The sequence below is a fragment of the Salvelinus sp. IW2-2015 genome, linkage group LG15, assembly GCF_002910315.2.
Source record: "Salvelinus sp. IW2-2015 linkage group LG15, ASM291031v2, whole genome shotgun sequence".
In the NCBI taxonomy this organism is placed as follows: domain Eukaryota; kingdom Metazoa; phylum Chordata; class Actinopteri; order Salmoniformes; family Salmonidae; genus Salvelinus; species Salvelinus sp. IW2-2015.
The window spans coordinates 37,569,125-37,594,021 of record NC_036855.1 but is presented as its reverse complement, the minus strand read 5'-3'; the positions used below and the strand labels follow the sequence as shown (position 1 = coordinate 37,594,021).

General features: G+C 41.8%; 1 protein-coding gene across 2 annotated transcripts in view; it reads right to left on the bottom strand.

Annotated features, from left to right (window-relative positions):
* Positions 1 to 24,400, bottom strand: part of col27a1b (collagen, type XXVII, alpha 1b) — a 143,468-nt gene extending 119,068 nt beyond the window's left edge. For both annotated transcript variants that reach the window (XM_024003292.2, XM_070447120.1), the window contains exons 1-3: positions 23,927 to 24,400; positions 15,474 to 15,544; positions 1,289 to 2,679 (exon numbers count right to left, since the gene is read on the bottom strand). In XM_024003292.2, coding sequence (XP_023859060.1) covers positions 1,289 to 2,679; positions 15,474 to 15,544; positions 23,927 to 23,979 — 1,515 coding nt within the window. In that variant the 5' untranslated portion in view covers positions 23,980 to 24,400. The remainder of the gene's footprint in view (positions 1 to 1,288; positions 2,680 to 15,473; positions 15,545 to 23,926) is intronic.
* Between the last annotated feature and the right edge of the window lie 497 nt (positions 24,401 to 24,897).

Here is a 24,897-nt window from a genome sequence, read left to right as displayed (position 1 = left end):
TCATAAAAAGGTAATTTCTTAATACAATGGTGAGTTTGCTTTCTTGGAAATCCATGTATCATTTTCATTGATTTCCCAAGACGAGAAAGACACTTCCCAAGACACCACAACCTCCACCACAACCTCCACTACAGGCTTGAAATCCCAACACAGGTTTAACTCAACAAAATGGACCAGAATCGTCATTTTAACACACTCAACAAATCCCATTCCAATCCCAACCACCAAGCCAAGCATTCCTTGCACTTCATATTAGAACCCCAAGCACTTCATGCGACGTATGGTTGGTTCCGAAGCTGTCAAATGTTCCGAGGTGCTTCATCCACCATGACCTTTGAACCTGCTCTAAAGGTCTCCATTCTTCCTACAGTCACACACCCTTCTGGGAGGAATCTCTCACCCCGGCGTCAGGCCCTCAGTTCAGACACACAGACCACTGGCTGGCGGGGCCCTTCTGTGGGCCCGACTATTTCTACCCATCCCGCTAAAAAGGAAATCTCACATTAGCAAGCAACACTCTGAAGAGTAGCTAGCACCGGCCCACAAGCCGTTTATACTTGATAAGGGGGGCGCTAGCGAGCAGGCTATAGGGTAGGTCACATTTTGGTGAGCTCCTGCTGAATTACTAGATAGAAGAATAAATTAAAAAAAGACATACTGTAGATGAAGCCTATGCAATGTGTTCCAATAAACTGAACAGATGCAAAACTGAAATCCGGTTAACTAWTAAAAGTGACACTTCTAAGTGACACCACACAGACAGGGCTCAGGGGGGCACTTCGATGTCTGTAACCCATGGAAGGACTTCATGTCAGGGGCTTTTTAAGAGGGCTGAACCTACTCCACCCACCCAACCCCCTACCGCCTCGCCATCCACAGAGCGACTTAGCGTCAAGCTCCCTGCTTGTTTAACATAATGGGTGGAGAAGGGATTTCGGGGCAGAACAGTACAGAACAGCTCCCAAAGCTCAGTGTGAAATATATCAGGAGTTTAAAACATCAGCCTGCTGCCACACATGCCAGGCAGGTTAGGAGTCCCTCCTGTACATTAAATATATACATACTGTACATACACACACCAGTGGAGGCTGCTGAGGGGACAACGGCTCATAATAACATCCAGAACGGAGCAAATGGAATGGCATCAGACACCTGGAAACCATATGTTTGATGTATTTGATACCATTCCAATGATTCCACTCCAGTCAGTACCACAAGCATGTTCTCCCCAATTAAGGTTCCGCCAACCTCCTGTGACACACATCTCTATTTAAAAACATGTTCTTACCACTGGTCCCGGTTCTCCCTTTARTCCAGGTGGTCCCGGCCCAGCCAGCAGTGAGAACTGGGTCGGTTCCAGGTCCCAGGTTTGGAAGCCATCTGTGGCAGGCGGAGTGACAGAGATAAACAAGGTGGGTTTGACAGCCTCCACACTGGTCACTCTGGGCTCCAGTTTCTTTGCAGCCAGCACGGTCAGCTGCTTTCTCTGGATGTAAAGGATGGAGGTGTTTGAGTTTGAAGAAGAGCCTTGTTTGGATGCTGCCGTGGTTTGGAGGTCTGGCTTCTTCTTTAGTGGCCGGGCGGTGGTGTAAAGGGTTGGTGCAGCAGCCAATCTGCTCCCTGTGGGTTTTGGGGTTTTAACACCAGGTTCCACCGCCATGCTCTTTTTAGCACTGCTGTCGCCACGGGATGTTGGCTTTGGGGATGTTTGTGTTCCGCTGGTCCTGAGGGGTACAGTAACAGTTTGAGTCTTGGCCACTAAGGGGTGCTCTAATCCTGGCCTGGCCATTGTCGGGGCGACAGTCGCAGGAAGGGACAGGGACATAGTTCCARACTTTGGTGTGACAAAACTCTCACGCACGGAGAGGGTTGGCGCCACTGTGGGGCGGTTGGTCGGGACAACAAGCTTAGTCCTGGTTCTGTCCCCAGTCAAGACCAGACTAGGACTCTGGACTTTCCTGGTTACCTCAGTCGACAGCAGAGGAGTGTTGAGGGTGACAGTAAAGTTTGGGTTGGAGGGGATCAGAGGTAGCAGGGGTGGGAGATTTACAGGCCTGTAGGTGTCGGCCTCCCTGCAGTGTTTCTTTATGTACTTACAATAGTTATGAGCTGCCTTGGCAGAGGGGTAAATATCAAACTGGCAAATGGCACCCTCAAACTGCACTGAGTTCTGGGCCCTTTTACCCAAGAGGAAAGAGCCCTCGGGATCCAGGGCCTCCTCTTTTTTAGAATGCAGATCTGCATGTACACTAGTCTTCCCACAAGAAGTATATAACGAGACCCTCTGGCCTCGGATGTCCAGGGCCAGGCTGTGCCACAGGCCGTTGTGAACGTCATAGTCAAAATGGACAGAGTCCTTCTGGCCAACGTAGACCAGGACCTTCCCCGGGATGAACTGGACCCCCAGCTGCAGTCTCTTCCTCTTGGACAGGACGGTGAAGAGGAAGGCGCTGTTGATGCGGTGGGAGCTCAGGCTGAGGATCAGAGAGAGGTTGGTGGTGGGATAAGAGGCAGTGGGGAGGATGGAAGACAGGGGGGCCTGGATGCGGGCCCGCTGGGTGAGGATGACCCCAGACTTAAAGGGGATGACCCCCTGGGGAGCAGCACGGGCCCCTGAGGATGATGAACCCCCTCCGGTCCTTGTCCCTGTGAGCCCCAGCTGCTGTAAGACGTCCACATCTACAGAGAACCAGAAGAAACACATCATCAGACACATCACACAATGGCCATATCTACAGAGAAAGAGGACAGAGACACACAGATCACAGAAATCCCACCATGTCTACATCTGTAGACAAGCAGAAGAAACACACCATCCGACAAATCACACAATGTCACATATCTACAGAGAACCAGAAGAAACACACCACAGATCACACAATGACCACATCTCATACAGTAGGAGTGCAAAACCTATCCAGACAGTCTAGACAGAGAATGGAAGTTCAATAGGGTTAAAAAGTGTTCCAAAACTAGCGTGTTTTAGACACAAAGACTCAACATCAGGGTGCTTATAGACAGTTCACAGATGATGTCAGATTACTGGTTGCAAAGGTGTGATGTGACAGCAAAGTGGCATGGTATTTATCATGATGTTTGTCTTTTCTGTCTGCCCTCACGAAAGAAGGAGTGAGTAATAGTGATGTGGACTTGACGTTCAGCCATCTTTACAGGATTTCTGAGAGACAGAGAGCCTCAGAGAGCCTTAATTCAGTAGTGGCATTCAAATGTTGTCAAAGTCATAGACTGGCAATATGGTCCATCAATCATGGCACGCTTTAAGCAAAACAACAGTGAAGATGCAGGGAAAATCTGAGAAGTATAGTTTGATTGTGAACAATGCATTAATTTTCTGATACCAGACATCACTCATGCACTAAAATAGATGGAGCATGCCTTTCTGATACCTTGTGGACAGTGTTCATTGTATTCAAGTACAGCTGCAGGATCAACTCATTTTATAGTCTTATAGTCCATGGGCCAAAGTTATTTGTGGAATTTCTTTCCTTCTTAATGCGTTTGGGACAATCAGTTCTGTTGTGACAAGGTAGGACATTAGACTGGTAAAAATCTGTCCTTGGTCTGATGAGTCCAAATTTTGGATTTTTGGTTCCAACCGCCGTGTCTTTGTGAGACGCAGAGTAGGTGAACAGATGATCTCCGCATGTGTGGTTCCCAATGTGAAGCATGAAGGAGGTGTGGTGATTGGTGGTGCTTTGCTGGTGACATGGTCTGTGATTTATTTAGAATTCCAGGCACTCTTAACCAGCATGGCTACCACAGAATTCTGCATCGATACGCCATCCCATCTGGTTTGCACTTAGTGGGGCTATCATTTGTTTTTCAAAAGGACAATGACCCAACACACCTCCGGGCAGTGTGAGGGCTATTTGACCAAGAAAGAGAGTGATGGATTGCTGATTCAGATGACCTGGCCTCTACAATCACCCAACCTCAACCCAATTGAGATGGTTTGGGATGAATTGGACCACAGAGTGAAGGAAAAGCAGTCAACAAGTGCTCAACATATGTGGGAACTCCTTCAAGACTTTTGGAAAAGAATTCCAGGTGAAGCTGGTTGAGAGAATGCCAACAGTGTGCAAAGCTGTCATCAAGGCAAAGYGTGGCTACTTTGAAGAATCTCAAATATAAAACATATTTTGATTTGTTTAACACTTTCTTGGTTACTACTTTATTCCATGTGTTATTTCATAGTTTTGATGTCTTCACTATTATTCTACAATGCAGAAAAAAAAGAAAAAAAAGAAAAGAAAAACCTCTTGAATGTGTAGGTGTGTCCAAACTTTTGACTGGTACTCTATATATTTCCATACTATGAGATAGGAATAATACTGTGAAATTGTGAAAATTATGATAATTCCCTTTTAGTGTAAGAGCTGTTTGAAAACACCACCTGAAATTTCAGCCTGTTTTTGTGGGATGAAGTTTTGGCCTACCTGGTGACATCACCAGGCGTTAAATTAGTTGATAGACCAATAAGAAAGAGAGCTCCTCYCCCCCCCCCCCCCCCCCCCCACTCAGAACACTCCCAGATAGTCCTAGCAAAATTGTTTGTTGAGAAATTTCTCTTTGCTATGAAGCAAATCTTTGGTTAGTTTTACCATTTTCAGTGAAAACAATAACAATAAGGTACCCAATGTTACTCGGAAATGATTTAATGTTGATCATTTGAAAATTGCACCTTTAACAACAACGGATATCCACAGATCTACAGCGCAGACAAAAAAAAAGTATATTTTCTTTGTCTGGAAATAATATGTTCTGCTGAGTAAAGATGACTGTAAGAGGAGGCCAGATTTAAGGGTTATTAAGTTGTATTGTGAAAACATTACAGTAGCTTGGATGTTCCATGATTTAATTACATCTTATGGGAATGAATGGAGGTTAAATATAATTGTTGTAACCGTATGCCAGTTACAGTGCTTTGTTTAAAGTGTTAATTATTCCATCAATATTCTATATGTGCAGATTTCAAATCATCTGAATTGAACTAAAATATAATTTCTAGGGACAACCATGACTCCTTAAGCAAGACTAGAAATACTCCATAGTGAAAGTTTGATCTGCCATCATCTTTTTATTTAACTAGGCAAGTCAGTTAAGAACAAATTCTTATTTACAATGACAGCCTATCTACAGGGTCAGCCCCTGGAGGGTTAAGTGCCTTGCTCAAGGACACATCAACAGGTTTTTCACCTTGTCGGCTTGGGTATTTGAACCAGCGACCTTTCGGTTACTGGCCCAACGCTTTAACCGCTAGGCTACCTGCCGCCTCTGCTAGTAAGAAATACATTTTTTTTTAAAGCAGCTTTACTTACAGGAGATCAAATGGTCCAGAAAATGTCTAATAAATCAGATGAGTTGTTGTAGCAAAACTTTCAACACTTGTTACAACATTGTCACACCTCACTTGGGTTTAAATAGCTGATAGGAGATAAACCAGATACAGTCCAGTCCAGTCTCTACACCGGAGGTATTCAACTCTTACCCTATGAGGTCCGTAGCCTGCTGGTTTTCTGGTCTACCTGACAACTAATGCACTCACCTGGTGTCCCAGGTCTAAATCAGTCCCTGATCAGCGGTGTACAATGAAAAAACGCAGTGGAACTAGCTTCAAGGTCCAGAGTTGAGATTGAGTGCTCGACACTGTTAAAATAGCATGACTCAAAACACCCTCATTGTGAAATAAAACCATGAAAAGTAATGCACCTAAGCTGAGATCTGGTGTTTGGAGGGTGTTTGAATGTAAACACAATTTATTAAGGGTTATGATACACAGAATGTGTTTGAAAACAGACTGGATGTACTCTGAAACATCCGCTTGTTCTTCAATCTGAATATTGGTGTTTTTAAGAGAGTGTTTTGAAAAACATTTGCGGTTTCAGTGCATCTAAAAAGCAGCATCAAAACACATACAATCAAATGGTTTATAAATGCAAATGGTTTATAGCCTAAATATTGAATGATGATCATTTTCAATCAACATTTGACAACTTATTGTAGGCTATTACAGTTTGCACATTAGTTTCCAGTGATCAAGAGGCAGAGCTGTCATACAGTATTTTTCCCACAACTTGTTAACAACATAAAGAAGATGGATATGTTGGAACTAGTGGATATATGGACGCTTAAATATCTGGATCTAGTGAGATATACATGGCAGAGGCTCAGTCAAGCTAGTCATCTTGACAACTTTCTTGTGCCCTTCTCGCTGGCACCAAAAGTTTAAAAAGTGTTGATAGGGAACATAATGCGGACGGACCATCAAATAACTGGCAAATACATTACTCTTACAGAATTTCCACATGGGAGAGGATATTGTAAATTTAATCAAAGCCTATTGGATGATAACATGTTTTTGACTAGGACAGAAGAATTTATAACATACTTTTTCTAACATAACGTAGGTACAGCAGATCCCTTTATTGTACGGGACACTTTTAAATGTGCCTTTGGAGGCCATGAAATTCAATACTCATCTTTGAAACAAAAGCAATTTAGGTCAAAAGAGTTCATATTAACAAAGGAAATGGAAGGACTAATAGTACAGATAGATAGCAATAAAAACTGTGCCATGGAGGCACAGAATAAGTTAGAGGAAAAACACAAAAATGGAGGAACTTATTCAAGAAAGATCAAGTGTAATATATTTAAAACATTAAGCCAACTGGATGGAATATGGGGAAAAATGCACCAAATTATTTTTTCATCTTAGAAATGCTACCAAAAATAATTTACTGAAACTTGTTACAAATGACTGAGTAACCCATGATTCACCAAACAAATCCTAAAGAAGACACTGGGAACTGAATACTTTTCCTAGGGTAGACAATAGAACTAATTATACTGCCATAGCAAGCAAAAAGGCAGTAACTGCTCATTTGGTCGAAAATTAGTTAATGTCATTTTTCCTACATTAAATGCATGCTTAATCATGTGGACAAGTATCCTGCCTCTATTGTATTGTGTTTTGGGGGAAATGGGGGTCATGTTAGCAGTAACTGCATAAAGTTACTGTGAAACCAAGGTAAATAAAAGCCATTTTCTCTCAGTTCCACATCATGAGCAGTTACTGTCTTTTTGCTTGGTAGAGCAGTATCGGCTACTACAGTTGTCTGGCCCATTGTGAGATTTAAATGATGTTACAATCAAAATGTTTAGGGCTATGTAAATTACAGCAGAAGTAGCATGAGGTAACATACGTCATGTGGGCATCTGATATTTGTGTGACGAGGTGGATTTGTATCTGCTTGTCAAGACACTGACTTAGTCCACTCAGACAGTCTTCAGGAATCAACGGTTGAACTGAACCACCATTGTTACATGACCATGGACTTAAGTCAATATTTTTTCGCTGAATACTTGAACTTCTCTCAAGTCTAAATAGATGGGCTGGTTGTTTAGCAACGAAACCAATGTGCGTGCAACTACGGGGCAAAACAGACGGGATTGACTAAGATTGTTGACAACATGTAAACTATATTTTGTCGCCAATGTTTATTGAAAACATAAAGACATTTGCACAATGAGCACTTGTGGTCTATCAAATACGCTATATCGTTACAGTTGTTGGTTAGCTAGCTAGCAAAATCAGTCAAAATAACTCTAAACAAAACATGGTATCAAGAACAAGATGAAACTAGCTGAAACGAGGCCCGACTTCCCAAGTGGCAGTTTCTTGTCATTGATGGTAGCTATCTGGCCATCCACAATCACAACAATTAACTAACTTCTGCCCCATTGAATCGTGCGCATCGTTTTTGTGACGTTGTCAGCTAACCCATCTACAGGGCCCATGGAGAATATTTTTGTGGTATTCCACCTTTATTTTTTCTATTCATTATTTACACAGATTAGAAACAGGAGGAGACAGAGAAGAAGAGGGACAGATTATTTAATCTGCAAGTTCTGTGGCAGTAAAATGTCACATTTTGTAATGTTACCCATTCAAGAACACGTTCCATTGTGAGGAACTTGTTAATCCCATTGAGCTAAAGCCTGGGCCCCCATATCAGAAGACAAATCTTTTGATTAAAAGCAAAATGTGAACTTCAAACATTGTTCTGTTGTACTGTTCAGAATTCCCCCAGTCACGGGCAAGGAGGCAGATGAACCCTCTACTAGCAAACTCTATTGTCAAGTATAAAAACAGGCAGTTTGCAGGCACCTCCCCTTGGGCCATGAGGTGGGTGTAAGATTGCGGACGGGAAAAAAAATAGAAAAGTGAAAAATGTTGAGATATGGAGTGGTGGATCACACAGAGGTTTTGGAAGAGATACAAAAGGAAATTGAAAGTGACGAGAGTGAGGATGAATTAACTGGCAGGTGCGGTGAAGACCGCCGAGCTTGAGCCTCATCCTGATGATGAACAAGATGATTCTGGCCCAGTGGGAGTGAGATTTTTGGGGAGAGAATGGATACTTGCCTTCTGGCAGATCCATACAGTATGTGTTGTCGGGTTGGGTGGAGAAGAGGTTGAGGAATGTCGGTGAAAGAGAAGTGGAATTGTTTCTATTTTTGAATTTTTTATTATTCCTGCCGGCCAGAGGGAGCATGCTCTCCGCACCACGCGATTGGGGACAATAACTGTGACTTGCTTTCCTCTCTGGAGCAGGGCGCTGTTGAAAGGAGTGATAACTGGAATGGCGTTAAGTGGATCAACTGAAGTTGAAGATTCCCGGTGTCTGTGACGCCTGCAGTTTAGTGCGGCACAGACCCAGTGGACAGCTTGGTGAAACAAAGACACTGTCTGTACTACTGAGTTTTGATGCAGTCTTTATCAGATAGACTTAAGTTAGGATTTGTCCGTTACACTATGAGCTTTTGTCCCAAATCCATTAGTGTTTTAGGTGTCATGTGGCAGCAATGTGTAGGATGACATGAGACAAAGGAATGTGTAGTATCGAGGGAAACAGTTGTGTGTGTGTAAACTTTATGGGTAAATAAAAAGGGGACCATCGATCTCTACCAGAAGCTTGGCTGGTGCGTAAAAACTGCAAATTCAGACAAACAAAAGGTGTAATAGGTCCGCACTAAACTGTATGGGTACCCATTGTGCTGGAGATCAGAGGTGTCCGTGAGAGAAAGGCAGCTTGAGGTTGCCAAGATCAGAGTAGTGCAGAAGGTGTCGTATGCTGAGGCAGTGAAGAGAGTAGTAGAGGAAGATAGGGTCCCTTACCCTGGACCTAACTAAGAGGATCCCTGTGAGTAGGCCGAGGCCAAAAAAGAATGATAGGAATAACATGTGCTTCAATATGGTTGTTTTTTTGCCGTTCATGGCCATGGTTGCCAATTGTACCGCAGGAATGGAACATAAATCAGAGGATAAATGTTGTGGTGGCAGCGGCAGAAAAGTACTTGGGTATACAAGATTTTACTGCAGAGGAGTTAGAAGATGTTTTGAACGATAGTGTCCCATCCTCCCAGGCTGCTAGCCTGCAGTAGGATTAGAGTGTACCAAAGTAGTAGAATAGGTGAGGTTTTAATTGCTGCTGGGTTAGTTGGTAAGGTAATTTTTTTCACATAGTGTAATGAATTCATACTGCAGGATAGTAGGCTGATACACAGCCAATAGAGTAGGTAGTGTTATGCACCTATATAATTATTATTTTGGGGGACCACCATAAAACTAAAGAAGTCACCTCCCCTCAATATGGGTCCTTCACGAATACAGAGAGGTGAGGGCACACCAAATACTCAGGGGAAACTCTCCAACACAATCCAAGAAAGAAGTCAACAGAAAAGGAATTCACAAGGAATTCAACAAGAACATTTGTTTTGTGTAGCATGCTAATAGTCCAAGTCAAGCAGCCATTTTGATTAATTGATCAGTTTTGTTGATGCTACATGTTGGCTGGTAAATTGATACAGTACGTCATTGTTTGAACCTTTCTTGCATTCATTTTTTAAATAAAAATTAACCCTGATTTGTAGTTAATACTGCTGGCTTGTTTTCCTACTAGCTTAATGAGCTTTATCTATTGTTTGATGTTTGTCCCACATGTTACATGCTACACTAAATAGCCACTGCAATTAAGCTTGTTCTAGCTTTGGCTTACTATGCTACATGTTATTGCATCCCACTTTTGACATTCATATTGTTATCTTGTTGCTATATTTGCATAGTTTTATTCATTATGTATTTGCATATTGCTATTGATATGTTTAAGTATTGTATATTCATTTAGCAGTTTATATTATAACAGTTAGTTACTAATTATGCATTTGTGTACTGTCATTATTGCTCTCCCTGCAGAAAACCATATTAGCCACCGGCTGGTCAATCCTATCCAAAGCCAATCAAGGATCACAGACTAATGCCAACTGAACTGCAGTGGTGTAAAGTACTTAAGCAAAAATACTTTAAAGTACTACTTTACAAATTTTTTGTGGTATCTGTACTTTACTATTCTATTTTTGAAAACTTTTACTTCACTACATTCCTAAAGAAAATACTGTACTTTTTACTTCATACATTTTTCCTGACAACCCAACGTACTAGTTACATTTTGAATGCTTAGCAGAACAGAAACATTTTGAAATTCACGCACTTATCAAGAGAACATGTGATCATCCCTACTGACTATGTTCTGGCGGACTCACTAAACACAAATGCTTAATATAAGGAATATTACATTATTTATACTTTTACTATTGATACTTAAGTATATTTAAAACCAAATACTTTCAGACTTAGTCAAGTAGCATTTTACTGGGTGACTCACTTTTACTTGAGTAACTTTCTATTAAGGTATCTATAGTTTTACTCAAGTATGACAACTGGGTACTTTTTCCACCACTGCTGAACTGTTAATCGTCAATCATATCATGTAACTCAACTGTACTGTGATTGAATCCATCTGAATATAATGTATATATGAATATATCTGAATATTATAGAGCCCCACAGTGGAGGTGTCATAATACCCATAAAACCTAGCAGTCAAACAGGGAGGGAAATGGTTCCAAAATATTTTTCCACCATTCATTTTTCCCATAGGCAATTTTAGAAACACTTCAAATAAGGGCTGTGTTTCGTGTAGGCTTTCCCTGGCGTCACGTTTTGATAACCTTTGATAAATCTCTCTCGGACAAGGTGACTTTTATCAATATATTCGACTCTATTTACTCTCAGATAAAATTTAAAAAAAGAAGCTAATTAGCATCAAAGTAGACATCATGCAAGACTGCAAATCCCTGCAAGCTCCTGGACGTCATCTCTAGCTGACACCTTTGCTCACAGGTATTGTGTCCATTTAAAACTTGCACAAGACAGTTCACAAAATTGTCAATTTAACCCTCCTGTTGTGTTCGTTCATGTTAATGCATTCTGTGTTCCCGGTCCAAAATGAACGCCCCATTATAGCTGATTATGAATCCATAATAATACATATACAGTATTATCACCTAATGTTGTGTTAGATCTTTTTATCAACTTAATTCCTTGTGAACATTACAAGTTTTTAACTTCTATTTGCTATTTATGGCCTGTAGGCCTCATTGACCTGAGCTCATACAACTCGTTTTTGAGTAAATAAAAAGCAAAATGTATGGATTATTTTGGCTATAACAAATGCTCAGATGAAACATTTTGTGCTATTTATCACAGACCACTTTGTGTCAAAGTTTAACAAGGACTCTCCTCCTCCTCACCAGTGTCATGATCAAAGATATGATCAAGAGGCTCACATACAGTATATTGATTGGTCATTGTGCTGCCACAGAATGAATTGTGAGCAAGGCCTCAAAAAAGCTTTATATACCAGAGCTGCGAGAAAAGTTATATATATTATTGAAACAATGTTGCGATTGTTTGTGAGAATGCCAACAGGTGTGTTCTATTGGGGAAAGGTTCCCGTGGGGGTTACCATGGAAGCCAAGAAGGGGTGATGGTGTGTGTGTGTGTGTTGTGTGTGTGTGTGTGTTGTGTGTGTGTGTGTGTGTGTGTGTGTGTGTGTGTGTGTGTGTGTGTGTGTGTTGGTGTGTGTGTGGTGTGTGTGTTGTGTGTGTGTGTGTGTGTGTGTGTGTGTGTGGTGCTAAGTGTGTGCGCTCAAACACACATGCGTGTGGGGGTCTGGGAAAGGAAGTGTGTCCATCTGATGAATGGGCATGTGGCTGAACTCAATTTTATACACTAATTGTAGTCTCACCCATTCATTTCTAATGACCGGTCATTTTTGACCGAGAACACCACACACAGGTGTACAAAAGTTAAGTAAAACACCCAAAATGTAATGAAAATCATCCAAATGTATTTTGTGTGTTCATATGCCCTGTGTGGACAAAGTCATGGAACCTTATGACAATTAGATTAAATTAACTACATTTTTCAGAGAGAAAACTTCGGTSCAATTCGACCGGAACACAGCAGGAGGGTTAAAGAAATGTAGCCAATGTATACATTACTAAATTTAGCTGACATTAGATAGATAATCCAGAGATTCTAACCTTTGCCTCGATTCTGCAGTTTCGTCTAGATCATCATGGCATTTGTAATTCATTATGATAGCCACATTAGCAGCTAATTAGCATTTATTTTCTGGGGGGGTAAATACAGGTGAATATATTGATAAAAGTCACCTTGTCCTAGAGAGATTTTCACGGTTATCAAAGTGTCACGCCAGGGTAAGCCTACACAAAACCAGACCTTTTTTTAAGTGTTACTAAAATCCCCTATGGGAAAAATAAACGGTGGAAAAACAATTGGATCCCTTTTTTCTTGTTTGACCGCTAGGTTTTATGGGTATTATGACTCACACTGTGGTACTCTGTCATCACAGGAGGTTGGTGGCACCTTAATTGGGGAGGACGGGCTCGTGGAAATGGCTGGAGCGGAATCAGTGGAATGGTATCAAACACATGGTTTGATGCCATTCCATTTACTCCGCTCCAGCCATTATTATGAGCCGTCCTCCCCTCAGCAGCCTCCACTGCCATATTCTCTTGATTTTGAAGAATATGATAAATACCTTACAGATCTTAGAACTGTCTTACTTTATCAATATACCATGTGAAAGACCTGTTAATGTTTTGTCGTCATTGGATAATTTGCAAAGAAAAAATAAAGCATTTGATGCTTTAAAATCARGTCTTGAAAAAGTAATATGTACTYATTAATTATTATCCTGGACAATCTTATTCATTTGTATTTTCATAAAGCGATCTTTTCTGGTATCTTTTATTTGAGAATAATACTTAACATTTGACCTTTTGGTGTTACCAATGAGGAGTTTATCAACACACACGGTGTGACACACCATATAAGAGCGGGGAATACAAAATAAGAGAAGGGACTCCCATTTACAGTATTTGGAAACTCCAGAAGAASGGATATAATTCTGCACTGGACAGGATTTGAAACACCATTATAGTGTTTTCAACATTTTCCAGTAGCTTTCCCAATCTCTGGCAAGGTATTGCACAACTCTTGATTAAGTGGTGTTACAACACCATGTCATGTTCCAGAACATTTCAGGATGATGTGTTTTAACAACTAGCAAAGTTAAGGTTTTGTCTCCCTAACATTGGTGGCAGCTCAGTTGCCACTAGTTGTTGTGTTACAAAACAATTTTAACAGTGTATGGCTCACCTACAGTAAATGGTGTATTGCTTTATACAAATCATCTCTCCTTCATCTCTGTCTAACATGGAGTAATGTAGCTGAAATATGGTACCGTAATAAGCCATCTGGTTACCACCAGGTACAGTGGTTGTACCATGCTGTTTGAGGCCAATAAAGGCTGAATCTGGTGTTTAAAACGTCTTAGATCAGCATTAAAACAACCCCCTGTTTCTGCAGCTTGGTCTAGAGGTAGCGCTGCCGCCCCTACACCACACATTGTCCCTGGAGGGAGTAGTTTGATTGCTGTTTATGCCACTCACTTTCTGTGCTATCTCTTTCTCGTCAATCTCCCCATCTCTGTATCTGTCCCCCACCCAAAAAAAAATTAACTCTCTGCACCAGGTTGAAGTAAGGTGGTTGAAACGGTTAATCCTCTTTGTGACCCACATAAAGACTACAGTACATGGCTTCGGATGTGAAAGTACAACTTCCCCTTGACTAATGCAAAACAAATGTGGGCAACAGTCAACTAAACACTGAGTTGAATTATAGTGCTACAATAGAGAGGAAATACAGAACAGTACAGACACTGCAGCTATGATTCTTAAGGGCTGTTGAGCCATAAGTCATGTTCGGGGGGAAGGAAGGGGGTGGGCTGTACATTATGCAGCGTCCCAAATGACACCCTATTCCCTATTTGAAGCACTACTTTTGACCAGGGCCCGTAGTGGTGCACTAAATAGGGAGTAGGGTGCCATTTGTGACATTTCTATGTGCAGCCAAGTGGGAGGCAGGGAGGGCATGATCACTGGACAGACCCCCCGACACATGGAAAGGACATCAAACTGAAGCTGAACTTGAAGACAAGAACAAAAACTTACTTCATCAGCAGAATATCCCATGATACCGTAGCTTACAATTATCTGTATAATGGTTCTGAGAGATTATTTTACAGTCTGCTATTTACCTAATAAGTGCACATAAAAGATGCATGATGAAATGTAATAACATAATAGGAGTAAGTAGTCTGCTATAGGAAGGGGGACAGTGAATGCCAAAACTCTAGGTTTGACCCTATTACATCCAGATCTCCACAAACATCCTTTATTAGAAAATCTTGGCAGAGTTCCACAGTAAATGCAGCCGTTGCATCGGAGACAGAAGAGGGAAGGATATCAGAAGATTCAGAAGGTATAATCCCCGTAGAATCTTCAGTACACATCTCCCACTCCCACAATTGAACAGAGAGCGTTTTATCTCCACAATCTCTCCACTTCCACACCAGAAAGAAGTAAGGAGGATAGGAGATAGCCACTACTGTTGGAGAAAGGATTGTTACCTCTCTCAGAATAAACATGCTTCAGTTGAGCCTCTAGACTAGACAGACAGACAGAACAGACAGAACAGAAGACAGACAGCAGGCAGGCAGGCAGGCAGGCAGGCAGGCACAGGCAGGCAGGCAGGAGCAGGCACAGAAGACAGACAGACAGACAGACAGACAGACAGACAGACAGACAGACAGACAGACAGACAGACAGACAGACAGACAGACAGACAGACAGACAGACAGATAGACCCCTGTCACAGTTCATCCTCAAACAACTTCACGAAACACGTTAAATGATAAAGGACTTATGTTTGGAAGGATTGAATGAAGTAAAGCTGTTTCAGCTGGGTTATGATACATTTTACAGTCCACATTTCACCCCTTTACATTAAATCATACACGTTTGGCCCCAACCCTTTCCAAGTATGTTTTTACTAGGCTGTACCAATTCGACACTGACAATATGCAATACGATATTCTGCTGTACAGCTATACTAAAACTCAATAAAAATACATGATTGGATTTCTAAATCCTTACTTCAGAATGAAATAATGAAACCTCACCTTCAGGGTGTGCTTGAGCTAGCCCCAGGAAACAGGTACAATAGAGAATAGTCCAGAGTATCAGAATTCTCCTGTGGGGTAGAGAGAGAATATGGTTACACACACTCATCCATAGGGAAGTGGTGGAAAAAGTACTTCATTTTCATACTTGATTAAAAGTAAAGATACCTTAAAAGAAAAAGACTCAAGTAAAAGTAAAGGTCACAAAGTAAAATGCTACTTGAGTAAAAGTSTAAAAGTATTTGGTTTTAAATATACTTAAGTATCAAAAGTAAAAGTATAAATCATTTAAAATGTCAAACCAGACAACACAATTTTCTTGTTTTTTRWWWTTWRSGRWWRSCMRGGGSMMMRKTYMAMMMYYMRRMMMMAWTTWMMAAWKRARRAAWTKKKKYTKAGTGAGTCTGCCAGATCAGAGGCAGTAGGGATGACCAGGGATGTTCTCATGATAAGTGCGTGAATTAGACAAGTTTCCTGTCCTGCTAAGCATTCAAAATGTAGCGAAGTACTTTTGGGTATCAGGGAAAATGTAAGGAGTAAAAAGTACATTATTTCTTTAGGAATGTAGTGGAGTAAAAGTAAAAGTTGTCAAATATATAAATAGTAATGTAAAGTACAGATACCCCAAAAAACTACTTATTTTTACTTAAATACTTTACACCACTGCAATAGAGTATAGGTTATAACAGGGTTTGTAAAGGTTTATCAATTCATTTCTGCACTCATTTAATCTTTCCACATGGCAGATAATTATCCACATGGCAGATAATCTGACCCACAGGGGGGCTAGTGAGTACTGCTCCCCCTTAGTCTCCCTCTGACTGCTTTGCATCTTGAGCCCTATTCCCTATATAGTGCAATACTTTTAATCAGAGCACATAGGGCTCTGGTCAGAAGTAGTGCACTACAGTGCATTCGGAAAGTATTCAGACCCATTGAGTTTTTCACACATTTTGTTACTTTATAACCTTACTCTAAAATTGATTAAATAACTTTTTTCCCTCATCAATCTACACACAATACCCATAATGACAAAGCAAAAACAGATTTTTTTGTCATTTTGCACATTTATAAAAAAAAATAAAAAAAATACCTTATTTACATAGATATCAGACCCTTTACTATCAGACTCAAAATTGAGCTCAGGTGTATCCTGTTTCCATTGATCAATCCTTGAAAGTTCTACAACTTGATTGGAGTCACATGTGGAAATTCAGTTGATTGGACATTACCTGTCGGCCCAACAGCTGACAATTGCATGTTAGAGCAAAAACCAAGCCATGAGGTCGAAGGAATTGTACGTAGAGCTCCGAGACAGGATTGTGTCGAGGCACAGATCTGGGGAAGGATACCAAAAAATGTCTGCAGTATTGAAGGTCATCAAGAACACAGTGGCCTCCATCATTTTTAAATGGAAGAAGTTTGAATTCACCAAGACCCGCCCGAGAAAACCGAGGTATTGCGGGAGAAGGCCCTTAGTCAGGGAGGTGACCAAGAACCCAATGGTCACTCTAACAGAGCTCCAGAGTTGCTCTGTGGAGATGGGAGAACCTTCCAGAATGACAACCATCTCTGCAGCACTCCACAAATCAGGCCTTTATGGTAGAGTGGTTAGATGGAAGCCACTCCACAGAAAAAGGAACATGACAGATCACTTGGAGTTTGCCAAAAGGCACCTAAAAGACTCTCAGACCATGAGAAACAAGATTCTCTGGTCTGATGAAACCAAGATTGAACTGTTTGGCCTGAATGCCAAGTGTCACGTCTGGAGGAAACCTGGCACCATGCCTACAGTGAAGCATAGTGGTGGCAGCATCATGCTGTGGGGGTGTTTTTCAGAGGCAGGGACTGGGAGACTAGTCAGGTTCAAGGGAAAGATGAACAAAGCAAAGTACAGAGAGATCCTTGATGAAAATCTGCTGCAGAGCACTCAGGACCTCAGACTGGAGCGAAGGTTCACCTTTCAACTGGACAACGACCCTAAGCACACAGGGAAGACAATGCAGGAGTGAGTGGCTTCGGGACAAGTCTCTGAATGTCCTTGAGTGGCCCAGCTAGAGCCCAGACTTGAACCCGATCGATCATCTCTGGAGAGACCTGAAACTTGCTGTGCAGTGATGCTCCCCATCCAACCTGACAGAGCTTGAGAAGATTTGCAAAGTAGAATGGGAGAAACTACCCAAATACAGGTGTGCCAAGCTTGTAGCGTCATACCCAAGAAGACTCGAGGCTGTAATCACTGCCAAAGGTGCTTCAATAAAGTACTGAGTAAATGGTCTGAATACTTATGCAAATGTGATATTTCCGTTTTTTTTTATACATTTGCAAAAATACTAAAAACCATTTTTTTCTTTCTCTTTTTAGGGTATTGTGTGTAGATGGATGAGGGCAAAAAAACAATTTACTCAATTTTAGATTAAGGATGTAATGTAACAACATTTTGAAAAAGTCAATTTGTGACACAGCCTCTGACTAAGGCCTCCAATGGCTTGTAATTGCATTACACCCGCCAATGGTTCTTAGAAATYAAGGAAGCAAAGATAAGGGGAAAATKAGAAAAAGTMCTTCATTTACAAGGGCAGGGGGAGACAAACATCTGGAAACATCAACACTAAGAAACTCAACACACTAAATCATCAGTCAGCACTTCCAGTTCAGAGTCAGACAGTGACGTCACATACATAACGAGGTTATATTATCCTGTGAGTTTGTTTTTCAGTACCATGACTACGTACTTCAAACTTAAGATACGGAAAGTGGATGTGGCCAAAGGATGAGTCTCAATGATGGACTGGGAATATCACTGAGTAGTTTTCAGCCTGGATGTTAGCCTGGATAAGTGTTGGAATCCATCAAGACCAAAGTGTAAAAGTGCATGTTATGCCTGTATTTGGTTTCGCCAGCAATGCAGTATTCACCAGCAATGACTACTTGAGCTGGATGAGAATGCTTTACAATATGTGGTTACGGCGCAGCTACTTGTCCACAATCTGAAAAACTCATTGACTTCTGCGGTTTCCTCTTACAGAGTGAGGCCTCTCAATGACCTGCAGGCCTGGAGATTCCAGCCAGGCAGCCAGGGAGGCAGGGAGACACTGAGTGCTACTCCAGCGCCCAATAACAGCAGAAAGTCACCAAGTGACCACAGGCTTATTACACTTACTACTACGATAGTCACTTCTACATCCTCAGCTTTCTGCACCTTTGCCTCATTCAATATTTTAACACTACATTCAACATTTATATTTGCAGAAGAGCGTATAAGCCATCGAGGTTTGCTGAGTTGTGACGACAACTAGTTTGAATGTAATAAACTCAGCAAAAAAATAAACGTCCTCTCACTGTCAACTGCGTTTATTTTCAGCAAACTTAACATGTGTAAATATTTGTATGAACATAACAAGATTCAACAACTGAGACATAAACTGATCAAGTTCCACAGACGTGACTAACAGAAATGGAATAATGTGTCCCTGAACAAAGGGGGGGTCAAAATCAAAAATAACAGTCAGTATCTGGTGTGGCCACCAGCTGCATTAAGTACTGCAGTGCATCTCCTCCTCATGGACTGCACCAGATTTGCCAGTTCTTGCTGTGAGATGTTTCCCCACTCTTCCACCAAGGCACCTGCAAGTTCCCGGACATTTCTGGGGGGAATGGCCCTAGCCCTCACCCTCCGTTCCAACAGGTCCCATACGTGCTCAATGGGATTGAGATCCGGGCTCTGGCAGAACACTGACATTCCTGTCTTGCAGGAAATCACGCACAGAACGAACAGTATGGCTGGTGGCATTGTCAGGACGTTCATCTCATGATGAGCCTGCAGGAAGGGTACCACATGAGGGAGGAGGATGTCTTCCCTGGAACACACAGCGTTGAGATTGCCTGCAATGACAACAAGCTCAGTCCAATGATGCTGTGACACACCTCCCCAGACCATGACGGACCCTCCACCTCCAAATCGATCCCGCTCCAGAGTACAGCCCTCGGTGTAAMGCTCATTCCTTCGACGATAAACACGAATTCGACCATCACCCCTGGTGAGACAAAACTTGTGAACAGCACCTTTTGCCAGTCCTGTCTGGTCCAGCGACGGTGGGTTTGTGCCCATAGGCGACGTTGTTGCCGGTGATGTCTGGTGACGATCTGCCTTACAACAGGCCTACAAGCCCTCAGTCCAGCCTCTCTCAGCCTATTGCGGACAGTCTGAGCACTGATGGAGGGATTGTGCGTTCCTGGTGTAACTCGGGCAGTTGTTGTTGCCATCCTGTACCTGCCCGCAGGTGTGATGTTCGGATGTACCGATCCTATGCAGGTATTGTTACATGTGGTCTGCCACTGTGAGGACAATCAGCTGTCCGTCCTGTCTCCCTGTAGCGCTGTCTTAGGCATCTCACAGTACGGACATTGTAATTTATTGCCCTGTCCACATCTGCAGTCCTCATACCTCCTTGCAACATGCCTAAGGCACGCTCAGGGGACCCTGGGAATCTTTCTTTTGGTGTTTTTCAGAGTCAGTAGAAAGGCCTCTTTAGTGTCCTAAGTTTTCATAACGGTGACCTTAATTGCCTACCGTCTGTAAGCTACCGTCTGTAAGTGTCTTAACGACCATTCCACAGGTGCATGTTCATTAATTGTTTATGGTTCATTGAACAAGCATGGGAAACAGTGTTTAAACCCTTTACAATGAAGATCTGTGAAGTTATTTGGATTTTTACRAATTATCTTTGAAAGACAGGGTCCTGAAAAAGGGAGTTTCTATTTTTTGCTGAGCTTATGATGCATTGATGAATTGTGTATTCCCCCACCCACTCACTGAACTAGCCAATCAGCAGAGTGAGATTTAAGAATACAAAGTTTTGAGATTTTTTAAGAACTCCGTCAGGGTCTCAACTAGGGCTGTGGCAGTCACAGATTTTCTCTTGTTATGTCAGTCACTTAGCCAATGTCAGCAAAAAAAAATCCAATTGCTAAATTAGTTTAGCGGCCAGCTATCTAAACTTGTTATCATGGTCGAATTACCGGCCGAGGTGCCCACATCGATTTTGATMGTCAGTTTCACTCAGATATCATATTAAAAACATTTCTCTCTGCCCCATGGCAAAATGTGTATAATTGCAGGAAACTTGCTTTAAAACTGCAACATTTTATCTACACACCATGGCAAAAAAATTATATTGCACAAATTGAACTCTAATTGAACTTAAAAAATGTCTCTCTGCTGTCAAGAGGGGTGCCACTAAAATRTTTTGCTCACAATGTGTGTGTTTATGGGTACGCAGACCCACGAGCAACTTCGGCCCGTTATGATGAGTTCAGATTTTTTTGTGGCCCCCATCGCCATCAAAGTTTCCATCCCTGCTCTAAACCATCCAAACAACTCACGCCCACAGCGTTCATTTGTCAGCAGTGCACAACTGCAGAGCGTTCATTTGGCAGCAGTACACAACTGCAGAGTTTAAAAAAGGGGAATGCTTACACTTTCAAAAGAAAATGTTTTGAATTGGAAGTTGCAAGGCACAGTCTGAAATCCAAAATGTGTTATCGCTATCATTAATAACTATAATAATTATTGATAGTATATAGCCACCAGCTCTACTGGAACCCAGAACACTTTTCATAGGCTATTCAACTTTTCTCTAACAATGTTTCTGCAAGCAGGGCCGGTTTAATGCAGGGCCTTACAGGGCCTGAAGCCCCTGGGCCCAGTCCCGTGGTGGGCCCAAGAGGTAGAAAAAAACCACAAGATGTTTCAGGAGCCCGTTCTCAATGAGTGTACAGCCTGCTGCTGCTCTGCTAATCATCAGATGCGGGAGGAGAGGAGGTAGGGGGCACACRTGGGTAACTGTGGAGCCCTGCCTTGATTGGGTAACTGATTAATAAAATGTTTTAAATAAACTGCATAATAAATACATGTGACTGGGCAATTGTCTGAGTCAGGGGCAGGCACAAGTCCACAGGGGGCCCAAGAGGCAATAATAAAATCAAATAAATCACATTATTTTTTTCATTATTATTTTTTTATACAACCACAGGAGCCCGTTCTCAATGTTCAAAATATACCAGAGAGCATAATTTAGCCACAGAGGATCAATAGTTTCAGAAAAATTACTGTGGATTACATTTGATCACTAGCACATACAGGTAACTGCCAAAATAAAGGAAACACCAACATAGTGTCTGAAAGGCGCTGCATGGTCAATCTGACGTCAGCAGTGGCCGTGCAGCATTTACGCTGATACGGCCTCTGCAGAAGTCAGGGCTTTCATACTTCTTGCGCTTCGCGGAGCAGGGCAGAGCTGTTGTGAGGGAAGTGAGTTTGTGTTTATACAGGACCTCCTTCCCCCACCTATCATCAACCAATCATGTCAATGCAGAGCTATTCGGAGCCCTTCGCATTGTTACAACATTTGGGAGGCACACGGCGATGCTGTACGGAGCTCAATTTGGCCTCTTGCGGAGCCTCCTGAGGCATGCATTGTGTCACACCCTCCATATGGACCCTCCAACCACATTTTTGGATCAAGCATAAATTAGCTTTTAAAGTGTGTTTGTCCACCACCAGCTGCCAGAACAGCTTCAATGCGAGTTGGCATAGATTCTACAAGTGGACCTAAACCATGCCAGGAAAATGCTTTTGGCAGATACCGGTTGCCTACAGTCGGGAAGGCCGCAATTTGGCCAGCATGCTTGCCAAATATACAGCTTGTTGCGGTGTGGCCATAGACATATAATCAATCCATAGGAGGGTTTTGGAACCTCTTATCCTGGCAATTTGACTATTAAACTCATGGGTACACTAGCAACGGCTGCCAGTCCTGACTTGAATAGGAACTGTCATCTATGGATTATATGTCTATGGTTGGTTGTGGCTGTCTGTTGGCCTTTTGCAAATTTCAAAACACACCTAACACCTAACACACCTAACTCTTAACCCCTGGGAAAAAACATACAGTTTGGAAATGCCTACTGCTGAAAAGAGAAGACGTGTGAACCAATAGAAATATATTTTTTTAATCAATAACCCAATTTTTTGCAAACAGCAGCACTGTTTTTCAAAGTAGCTCATCTTGAGATAGGCTATTGCCAAGACGTGTGCATCGGTCATCACAGTGAGTAGAAGCCTATGGCTTATTCATCATCATTAGTTGAGTCAGCGTGCCACTGGAAATTGTATTTAGTAGCCTACATAGCCTATATATATATAGTGTATATTAACTCCTAATATTGTACAATCTCTTTGTCACTTCATTGGCCTGGGCTATTGTTTGTTGAATTCAAGACCAGATTGATCTCAGTTTGTCAGTGTCAGAGTAGCCACTCATTTCGGTCATTTGTGTGGTATTAAATAAGATTCAGCTAATGTATTTTATCATGTAAATGACGTAGAATTGCATGAAGTTCATTTTTAAAATGCCCATTTTTTTCGGACCCTGCTAAAAATGCCTCTCCTCAACAGTAGCCTAGGACACATGACAAGTGTTATTATGGCTTTATTAAAAGGGCTTTTTCTTCAACAAATCACATATAAAAAAAAATGTTTAAGGAACTCCGGCTTTCAACTGACTCTTGAAAGTTGTAATAGTAGGATGCATTTTCAAAATTGGGTAGTGCATCACCAGTTTTCCTCTTGTCATGTCCGTCAGTGCATACCTTAGAGCAGGGTTTCCCAAACTCGGTTCTGGGCCCCCAGAACCAAGTTTGATGGTGAGTTGGTTATTTGAATCAGCCCCARGATCGAGTTTGGGAAACCCTGCCTTAGAGAGCTATTTATAACTTGTCAGAAATGTCCAGATCAACTAGCCCATGTCAGCTAKATTTTGTTGTAATATTTGAGTCACTCAAATATCACATGAATACACATTAGACATGACAAAATGTATAGAATTGCTACAAAACAATTGCTTTAAAAYGGCTAAATGTTCTCGGCACCCCGTGACGAAATATGTAGAATTGCAGGAAATACGTTTTAAACCTGCAAAATGTTCTCTCTGCCAACAAGAGGGGTGTGAACAGTTTGTGTCATGAACAGTGCTTGTGCCCACAGAAATATAGATCCCCAATGCTGGMAGGGGGGCTTCARTAAAAATGTTTGGGAACCCCTACTCTAAAATATAGGCTWGTAGTTCAGACAAATAACGTGTTTATGTCATAGCTGAGAAATCCAAAATGAAAATAGTAAGGAAAAAGATTAGCCCACACATTGGGATCGGAGTGAGTGAGGGAATTCTCTTCACATAATAGGGATCATTCATTCATTGACACAGACATGATTCCAACTTTGTATTATTGTGTGCTCTCAAGAAAGTGAACATGCATTTCTTCTGGAATGTATGGAAACGCATTGGAGTTAAAACAGCTGCACAGATGTTCAGAAGTGAGTTAAATCATGATCAATCTTATAGATAAGAGATGAAGGGGAGAGCTGTTTTGTTTGGATAATTTGTACTCACCCCCCAACTCCAGCTGTTTTGAGTTTGGAGTACAGGGCATTGTCCGGCTCCATAGCGGTTACTTCATTCTTTCTTAAGAGTTTTTACAACGGTCCAGAGTGGCATGAGACATACGCAAATCATTTCCATTGCAGCTGATCCTTAAAACTTCGAAAGGGAACCAAAAAAGCACCGGTAATAAGAGATCAATAACGTGTCTTCCTCCTTTCTCAATGTCGTTCCGTTATCTTCCTTCAGGAGTTCTTTACATAGAAGAAACTTCGACCTACAGAGCTCCATCGGAGTGTTACTTTTCCGCGCGAAAGAACCGACTCCAGGTAAATGTCTGTGGGGAGAAGTACAATCTCTTACACACTCATACGAGCACGGTGAAATGAATGTATGGCGACCGCCTTGTACGCCGACGTTTCTAATATACAAGATATCGTGGAGTGAGTGAGGGAATTCTCTGCTCGGGACTCAGAGAAACACACCTCCTTCTTTCGCCTCAGCTGATATTGAAGGAGGAAACAAATGTAACACACATGAATGGTGTAAAGAAGAAGAGACATTTCTTTGGAAGGTGTGTATTGCTTGGAATGCTAAACCTTCTAAAATTGCACTTTTCCTTAGTAAGTAGACCATGTATGCAGATTTAATTTAGTGCCATACATGACCTAGACCTCTGACTTCATCAGAATCAGTCTTGTCAGCCTGGTCTCATAGACTAGACTTAACATAGTAAACGTAAATCCATTACRCTCAAAWTAGTATATGTTATGTTTGGGATGGTTACACAAGACAGAAGGGTACTTAATAAGGCGAAAACGAAAGTAGGWATGTTGGTTGGGCATATAACTTACAACCCAAAAGTTGTGTGTTTGAATCTCATCACGGACAACTTGCATGTTAGCTAATTAGCAACCTTGCGACTACTTACTACTTTTGAGTTACTTTGCAACTACTTAGCATGTTAGCTAACCCTTCCCCTA